Consider the following 9681-nt stretch of genomic DNA (forward strand, 5'->3'; position numbering starts at 1 on the left):
CTAGTTACCCCCGTGATCGAGATCCCCCGTGAAAATTGCTTTCAATCCCGCGGATTGCTCGATGTAGGGTCTAAACAAGAATGTTCTAGGCCAAGGTAATTTTTTTTATTGCATAACAATGAACCGAATAGGGACAAGTAACACCTCAAAAAGTGAGTGAAATGAGGAAACTGCTAGATGAAAAAATGAAAAAATGAAGAACTGATTGTTAATAAAATCAATTTAGCACTGCTATGATAATTGTCTCTATTAGAAAAGTTTATTTTGTAGAGGACATCTGTATCAGTTTACAGCTTTGCAGGCCCAATTGATTGCAACCAAATTCCGTCATTTTTAGGTATTTCTGTTGTTAAGCTACCTTTTTTTTTACCTTCTGAGCTCCGGAGAATTTTTTTTTTAATGATAATTTTTTCAGCTAGCGTCTGCACTATGAACAATGCTGTCTGTTCTTGTTCAGACTACGAGAAGTCCTTCCTCAATCCCGGAGTTATGCCCAGCGCACTATTAAACATCAATATTTTTCTCTGATTTTTGGACTCACACGACGGACTTTGCCGAAAATGAGGAACTGTTCGTAGCTTATTTCCTGTCCAGAAGTGTTTTGAGGATAAAACTCTTCCCTTTAGGAATTATTTTTTATTAACTACGGCAAAATCAGAAAAATCTATTTCTGGGACTACCGATCAACCTCGTTCCCAGAGCCTTTTCCCTTAGCTAGGGGTGGGGTCCCAACCCCAACTCAGGGAAAAGGCCCTGGGAATGAGGTTGACTACCGATAACTGGAGGTATCCTATAATAAGATCTTGAACCCCACCAAAACTGTCAAAGCATGAAGACCTCTATAAAAACTAAACTGTCGGTAGAATTCCGTGAGAGTTATGAGCATGGGAGCTGTTAAAACAAACATCGTCACTAAGTTGTTTGAATTATTTTACTCATTACTGTAAATTGACAACAATTTTCATCGCCGCGTCTAATCAGCGCGATACGAGATTTTTAGGCTTTCTTTGTGACACTGTAGCAGAGGCAGGGTCTGTAAAAAAATCAAGTTTGCCATCTAGGTTTTTGTGACCTCAAACCAGTCTTGTGTGCCCTTAGTTCAAACCAACCTCGTATGAGAGACCCTGGGAACGAGGTTGAGTTCAAACCAGTCTTGTGTGCCCTTATTTCAAATTGCCTCGGAACATACGAGGGAACATTTTAAGAAAGAGTTATTCTTATCAAGTACGTTCTAAAACCAGATCTCAGTCACCTATATTTAGGCGGACACCCTTAATTGGGTATTCTATAAAAAGATCAAAATTTGTCAAAGTCTAGCACAGTTGGCGGTCATGGTATGTGGTTTGTTTCAGTTGTCGTTTGGTACCGTCACGCAGAACTTTATCCAAGAGGTCGTTGCGTGGCTAAACCGAATGGCTGGGTGGTAACTCGTGAGAGCTTTTGGCAGCGGAGAAAAATTAAATCGCAAAACAAAACTAGAAAAAGACCCCAAGCTTGACTGGATTAAATGAATTTTTCTTTATCGTCTTGTCAGCGGCGTTCGAAATTTTCAGGCTTACCTGGTAACGCATAGCAGGGACAATCTCTTCATTTTATGATCTCGAAAAGTAAAAAGTATTTAAAACATAGGCCGGCGTCTTTATGACCTTTCCAAGATCATCGATTGCAAACCCGTTTTCATCATAATTTGTAGTAGGAAACAATTGAATCTTGCGGTAGTAACTTGTGAGCGGGATTTTTTTCACGTCTGATTTACCCTCTGAAGTTGTGGCGGGAAAAAAGGAGAAACGCGTATTTTGTTGTTGACTTAACTTTCTTATTCATCTGAAAATAAAAAGATCGGGTCATTCGTCACAAAATGAGTTCTGTGAGGTCCCATTTAGAAGTGTCCTAATGAAGGGAACATCGTTTTGGTAAGAGTTCAGTTCTAGTCGAGTGCTGCCAAAAACGGAAAAAAATGGCCTATTAGGTATAACCGGAAATCCTGGGGTATTCTAAAATAAAGAAAAAAAACTCAGATATCGCTGGCGAAAGTGGCGGCGCTGTAGCCTCGCAGCTTTGTCCTTTGTACCATCGCGTAACGCAATCTTACTGAACGTTTTGCTTTTCTTACCCTTTGTCAGAGCGAATGGAGGATTGGCTCGAAAGGTCAGCTTTGAAACTCTTTACGGTGGCTAATTTACATTAAATTACATTGTTACTCCCACCGACGCAGCACCATAGTATCTTCAGAATCTTACCCCCTTTATTCTAAACTTTCAAAGTCCTATAAAAACTCTGTTATTAGGAAATGTTGTCGCCTGCGGTGATTGGTGCCGTGCGAAAATTTCAGACTCACTTTGGGACCGTTTTTGAAATATACCCATTTTGTCATCGAAGTTGAATCATTACAACTGTAAACAACTGTACTTTTTCTATCGGCTATTCAAACGACATATCCAGCGGTACTGTGTACTTACCCGCCCAATCTAGCCGTTACTTGATCGTTTGACCGAGATTTCTAGAATTTTCCAAAGCCCAGGAAAAAAATTTATGCGTGTTTAACGCCACATGGTAAAATCATCTACTATGGAAACTATTGTCTCCCAGTTTACGAAGGTAAAATGAAAACTCGACCTGTTTAATTTGCCTGCGTGGTTGTCCGATATTCTCTTTTCTCTTGGTGAGTACTTTGAAGTGTCAGCTGTGATAGCGCGGCTCCCTTTGTGACGGAAGAAGTTTACATGGTATTTCCAAAGCGGTGTTCTAATTACTCAATCGTGTATTACTGTTACTTCAGAAATTTGTTCATCTGCAGTCTATAACATGGAAAATCAGCTCAGACCCATTCACAGTTTACTCCATCATTTTTGTCACGTCGTTTCGGAACCTTCTCCAATTTTTTTTTGCCTCTTGCCTTAAAAGTAGCCTGCGTCGCAGACATTCTAAACCGCCGGACTATACCGGGGATTGTGTGACACGTCCGGCTGTAACGCAGGCTACTTAAAAGGGATAAAGGCTGATAGTTTCGAAAGAAACTGTTTGGGGCTGCGTCGGTGGGAGTAACGAAATAATTTGGATACATAAACAAAGTTGAAATGGTAAATTGGCCACCGTAACGATTACAAAAGCTCACGTTTCGAGCGTTAGCCCACCAATAACGTAGCTCCATTTTCTGCCTTTAAAAGCACACACAACCCACAATTCCTCTATTCGCTCCGACGAAGAGCTAACGCTCGAAACGTCAGCTTTTGTAATTGTTACGGTGGCCAATTTACCATTTCAACTTTACTTAAAAGGGAAGTTGTCAAAAGTCACATCTGTCAGCGCTCTAGTTTGGAGGAAACAAACTTGTGAAGTTTCCTGACAAAAACCTGGTCACACGCCTTATTAGAAACTAGGATTTATCGAGATAAAGAAAGTCTGGTTGAAATACTAACCGACTAACTAGGAGATCAGTTGATGTATCTGGCTTTCTCATACAGTTTAATAATATCCCTGATTTCTTGAAAATGAATGAAGACATATCTTTTTTTCATTATCATTATTTTCATGAAAATAAGACTTAATTTCATCAGAAATGCTTTGAGGATGTTTAAATTTTTTAAAGTGAAAACCGATCCAGAGCATAATGGTCGAGCGGAAAACCATGGGAAGCTGTCTTAAAATAAACCATTCCAAAACTGTTAATGACAGATCGCATCAAAAAAAAAAAAAAAAAAAGAAAGGAAATGAAATGGAATTCAGAGACTAAAACGGTATTTCGAAACAGGAGAAAAGGATTAAGGACGTAACTTCTTTTCCTTTAATATTTAGAAAACAAGTGTTTAAATGTGAAATTATCAAACGCAAATTTAAGAAACGGATCAAGAGTTAAACAGATTGTTCTATGACTCGGAGAATCATTAATTGCTTTCCTGAAACAGGAACATTTACTATGTCGGAAAGGAAAAGAAACGCAAAAACGAAAGAAAAATGTTGTCGTACCTCTCGCGTCCACTCGTTCAACCAATAACGTTTCTGATTTCGGCCTTGCACAAAATTCTGGCAGATGTCTTGACCTCAGTATTACGTCCTAATTTTTTTCTAGGAAAAACTCAATTACCTGAAGTCACTTAATGACAGACACATAACAGCTTTACCACCAAGGCGACAGACGACTCGGCGAAAGACATGGGAAATCGTCCAAAAATAAACTGTTTAAGAGATATCAATGACATACTGCATCCAGAGAGACCAGGCAAGGAAATACGACATCAGAAACGAATAGACAAAAAAAAACTTTGTGGGACATTAGTCATAGTAACACAGTCAAAGAACACTTTGGTTGTAAATATTTAAGATACAAGCGCATAAAAGCACGGTTATTAAATGCACATCGGGAAACATATCCTGTTGTAAACTGGTTGCAAAACAGGTTGCGCTATTTTGAGCTCGCACACCGCAGCGAAACAACAATAGGTCCAATTAGAAACATCAATGATGTCTTGGGGGTGTGTATATAAACCCGATCTGAAACAAACATCAATCCGTTCAAAGTAAACGTTAGTTGAAGTTGTGGAAGCCGTATCACTAATTAATCTCAGAAGTTGAAGTCCTTCCTGGCACAGTCAAAAAGATGATTCAGACCCGAGCTGAGCGAAGAGATTCTTTTTCTGGTTCTTCAGGGACACCACGGGAATCTCGATTTACGAGATTATACTCTTGCCAGGAATTTATTCTGGAGCGCAGTATTGTGGTTCTCGTGTTAGCATGCTTTATGTTCGTTGCACTCTCCTCAAGACTGCTGAAGCAAGATGTCTGTTGTACTGGGTTCGTCCGGTTGTAAGGAATCTGAAGACTGACTCAGAGATAAAAGATGAAAGAATAGCTATACTTTAATCCCAAAAACTGACCGCCTGTCCAGATTCAGGACTGATGAACTTAGCTTACCCTGCTACTTGTGCCGTTGTTCACTTGTGTGCCATGGCATTCTGAACAGAGTACCTCACTCATCACAATCTTCAGGGCAAAAAACGCATTTTGTTATATTCTAATGACGGCCACTCCAATCTTAACTGACAGGCTACGCCAACGAGAACCAAAGGTGATAAAATGAGATCCATCGAGAACTTTCTTGAGAGTATTTAAAATGTCAAGCGGAAATACGCAGATCTGCGGATCCACGGGGCAGTATCCATCGCGGTGAACTTAGACTTGAATAATAAACTTTACTGATGTATTACATTGTTTAAACAGCAAGAGGAATTAGCAATGTTGTTTATTTATGCCAGCTGTCGAGTACACCTTATTGCACAATTTATATGTGTTTTTAAGTCATCAAGAATTGGTATATCATATTGTTTCTCAGTGAAAGCACTGAACAGAAGTTGTAGAAAATGGGAGACATGTTTTAAAATGTGAGTTGTGATGCATCAGCAAAACAAACAAAAAAGAAAGCAAGAAAATAAAGACGTTTCAAGGCTACCTTTGAATTACATTGTGATATTTTTGCACAACGTCGAAAAGCGGAACTCATTCGTAATAGCCTTACGAATAGCCTTTCGAGCTGCTTAAAAGTGGTTTTAAGCTGCTCGACTGAATGACCCAGGTCTGTTGTGTTTCCTCAGGAAAAAAAAAATGAGATAAAAAGTTCTTTCCGGATGAAAAGATTCTTTTGGGATAACACTTTAGAATGGTTTAAAGAATAACGTGGGTTGAGTCGGGGGGTGGGGTACATCCTAAAATACTAGTTTTATTCCGACTGAGTTGCGCTTTTCAAAGCTGCAGAGGATAATGGGGGACCTACGAAAAATTGACCACCAATATAAATGCCAATAACTGCTAAAGAGGATGGGTGAATGAGGGGAACCATAACAATATTACAGAAACGAGATACAAATTTTAAAACGGTCGGCACATACCCGACCATAATATATGTGAGTAGCACTCCCTTGTCTACAGAGCTAAACGGAGGTTGTGCTTTCGTCGGATCGATCTACATCGTGTATTATACGCAGAAAGCGTTTCCCTTACGGGTTAAGATCTTACGTGGCATCTTTGAATTATCGATATCTATTCAGATCATAGGAAGAAACATAATATGCTCGTATTCTCTCCTGAAACTGGTTTTAATTTGAAGACCGAAGCGGCGCACTCACGCAAAACCTTCACAGTTAATTACTTTTCAACCACTACAAGACAAAATGTGTTTTACCAGCTCTTTCTGAAAAACCGGGTGCAGGGATCAAATAATTCGTAATTTTCTGCATTTTCAACAAAACTAACTCTTTTATTGCAGCGCCAAAACATGCGATCGTGTTACACGCCTTTTCAAGTACTATCCGCAAACATCACAAGCGAGTGGCGTCTGCGGATAGGATTTAGTAAGGCCGTGTAACACGATCCCATGCTTTCGCGCTGCAGTTAAAAAAGTAACTTTTGTTAATAATGCAGCAAATATTGCGAATTATTTGCCTTTTCCAGACGTTCTATAAATAAAACGAAGCGCGACAGAAAACGGTGGGAATGGAGCCGAGAAGCGACTCGACCAAACATCCCTCTTTTTCACTCCGCCGCTACTTTCGCCTGTTAACTTTTTACGCACGAATTTTGCACTATCTTACTTGCTGTACGTGAGGAATAGGTGATGCCAATACTGTACGGTACAATACAATTAATTGGAAATACAGTCAGTCTATGCGACTCCCCTGCCCCATGTAAACTGCATGGCAGCTTTGGAGACGTTGAAAAGACAAAAGGTCAACACTGGACTTGAGTACCAAGCCCAGTATGTGTTGTGTCTTGCTGTTATGAACAATGCTTAGAGGCAAAAATAACGTAAGTAAAATAAGATGGAACTGTTCGGATGTTCCCAGGATTGTACATTCATTTAAAGCAAAAGAATATGGGCTGAAACTTGTAAATTTACGACTACTAAGACTGAATGAAGGCATAAAAAAGGCCATATGTCATATTAAGAAACTTGAGCGCAAGCTTTTTTTTCCTTTGGCAATATCTTGCACGCATTTCAAGCGAACGTGACAGCCCATACTCGCGTGGTGCGTTTTAAACGTGGCCAACTCTTCCTGATCAAAAAGGAATCTCTCCAAACAGTGTTAAAACATTTTTAAGCAGAAGTGAGATGAGAGGAAAATACAATTGCAACTGAGGGGCATTGTCTGATTTAAAACAGATTTTCAGAGCTGAAATGATACGAAATGCATTGCAAACAGTGCACGAATTATTAAAGTGAAAGCGCCTAGCTAGCACTATGCAGTTGACTTCCCTCGAAAGAATTCACGAAATGATCGATCTATCGAGGGAGGCGCAGTCCCTATTTCTTAACTTTATAGACCCTTACGTGATAGATAATATTAGTGTATAAAAAAAAAATACAAAATAATTATAATTTATAAGCGAAGACATTTAGGTAGACGCCGCCTTCAGGCGGTGCGACTCGGGTGCACAGGTCACCCAAGCTTTAGTCCATCTGCCCGATGTTGCTTTAATGAAACAGGCTTTTTGGTCTCTGATTGATGCAACCGTTTTCCGTTTTCCTAATAAGAATACAGTACAGATGTACTCGTAGATTGAGCTTGGGTGTGCTTAAATAACAGAGTTGTCCTTGTGGATTTACAACCGTATACTGTCTGCAAGCTCTCCTCCGTCAACGAGTAATAAGAACGTGTATGATAAGTCAGTTGTTTTTCCTAATAATATATGTAGACTGTGCCCAAAAAGGCGAAAAGCGATATACTGCTGTAAGATGGAAGATTTCTTTATTTCAGCGAAGTAGTGAATTACATTCATAGACTGTCTAGTGTCGCCTGAAGACCTTCAAATATAATGATTCAAACTACATGAAACATGTACAAAGAATGAACTACATTTAGTGTGATAACACAACATTTTGTCGATCTTGCAGCCTGAAACTCAGCACCGAAAAATCCCAATATAATAATTTCGTCATAATAACGCGAAAAAGAAAAAGAAAAAGAAAGAATATATAGAAAATTTCTCCATTTTTTTAAAGAACGCACGAAACTTTTAAATCGCGAAGAGTTTTAAAAAAAAACTTACAAGACTTACCACTTCCCCCCAATTTCCTGTAAAGTGACTAAAATTGGGTTACTACGGAATCAGTGACATTTCGTACACCTGCGTCAAACAAAATTCAGACCATTTCATCTTTCGAGATGTTTTTATCTTTATGTGGATGTTAAGCATAATTTACACAAAAAGGCCGGTTAAACAACAAAATTACTATGTGAAAGGATACGATCGCGAGGAAAGATGAAAGATAAAAGATAAAAGAATTTTTGAATAAAGCTCCATGTACATCTGATATTCACAACATGTATTAAACCTCGTGCTTTTAAGCACTGGAAACATGTTCAGATTTGTTGATTTAGTCCTTTTTCCCACCGAGTTTTTTTATCCCAGTCTTAGGCGTTTGGTCGAAAAAGATTAGTGAGAATAATTTCCAACTCTAGAAGGTGTAGTTGTTCCTCTTCCATCTAAACCGTGCTGATGTCCAAAGGACTAAATTTTACTCCTACTTTTACTTGAGTATCAGACGTATCAGGAAAAAACTAGACTATCGCTTGCTGGGTCTTGTAGTTGGAGGTGCTGTGGTTGAAAGTGAGGACGGCGAAACAATGCACTTAGTTCCTTGACCTGCGACGGGGAAGTTATCACAGGCCATATTTTGGGACCATGCAAAACCGAACCGCTTCATTATGGGAAAACAGCCATCTCTAACGCTGGTGCAAAGATCTCTGCATGGTTTGAAGGGAGCAGTGCAGGACGGAGCGTACAATGAACACAGGAAAAGAGACATATCTGGGGAACAGTCGATTGTAACAAGAGGATAAAACTGGTGAACTTCTAGAGCTGCTTCTTCCTGTGTGCGGTGGTTGAGGAAATTGGGGAGCAGCGTCATATTGTAGTGCAGACCTTGACAAAGAGGGATGGTTAAGGCTTCGCAACTCCCTGCAAAAGATTTCAGTGAGTTATAACTTTCATATTCAGTACCTTACCCCACAGTGCTTATCTCCCGCCTCTATTACATGATGCAGATACGAGTTTTTTCTGTTCCTGAATGGACAGCTAGTTTATCGCAGAAGGGTAACCTGTGCACTTTGGCAGGTCTTTTGAGCCAGTTCGTCGGTACCCAATAAAATTCCGAGTAGGAGAAGGGGTCTGTAGACTACGAGTAGTCCCTCTTTTTGGGCAAAATCCGCCGCGCGTTTCGAAAAAATCCATGAAAAAGAATTGACGTTTGCACGCCTCGGAGTAGCTCTACTTTTGATTTTTGCACCGCGGGAGCTCCTGGAGTCGGGCGCTCTGTCGAGCGAAAAGTAGAGCTTCCCGCGGCGTGCTAACGTTAATTATTATTATAATTTTTTTTCATGGATTTATTTCGACTCGCGCGGCGGATTTTGCCGAAAAGGAAGGACTGCGCGTTTTCTAAGGGGTCTGCAAAAAGTACGACTGGTTAGGAACAGAATGCTCGCCCAGCGCTCGAACCTGGACCCATAGATCACCACCGTGACTTGCATAAGCAAAAATGAAATCAGATCCAAAAAAACCAAACCAAACCTATACTCTTGAAGTTTGCTTCTCGAATAAAAGTACTATCTCTATTTTTCTTAACCACTTACCGTTTCCTAAGGTATTCCTGGGGGTGAGGGCGGTAGCCTTGGGGGAGGACGGTGTAGT

At 40.0% G+C, this 9681-nt stretch overlaps 1 protein-coding gene across 1 annotated transcript in view; it reads right to left on the reverse strand.

Moving 5' to 3' along the window:
- Positions 1-7722: 7722 nt before the first annotated feature.
- LOC111333893 (uncharacterized) overlaps positions 7723-9681 on the reverse strand; it is a 12098-nt gene continuing 10139 nt past the window's right edge. The window contains exons 7-8 of the mRNA XM_088748332.1: positions 9624-9681; positions 7723-8952 (exon numbers count right to left, since the gene is read on the reverse strand). The exon at positions 9624-9681 is cut by the window's right edge and continues 359 nt beyond it. Coding sequence (XP_088604458.1) covers positions 8558-8952; positions 9624-9681 — 453 coding nt within the window. The 3' untranslated portion in view covers positions 7723-8557. The remainder of the gene's footprint in view (positions 8953-9623) is intronic.

Source organism: Stylophora pistillata, chromosome 2, assembly GCF_964205215.1.
Source record: "Stylophora pistillata chromosome 2, jaStyPist1.2, whole genome shotgun sequence".
Taxonomy (NCBI): Eukaryota; Metazoa; Cnidaria; class Anthozoa; order Scleractinia; family Pocilloporidae; genus Stylophora; species Stylophora pistillata.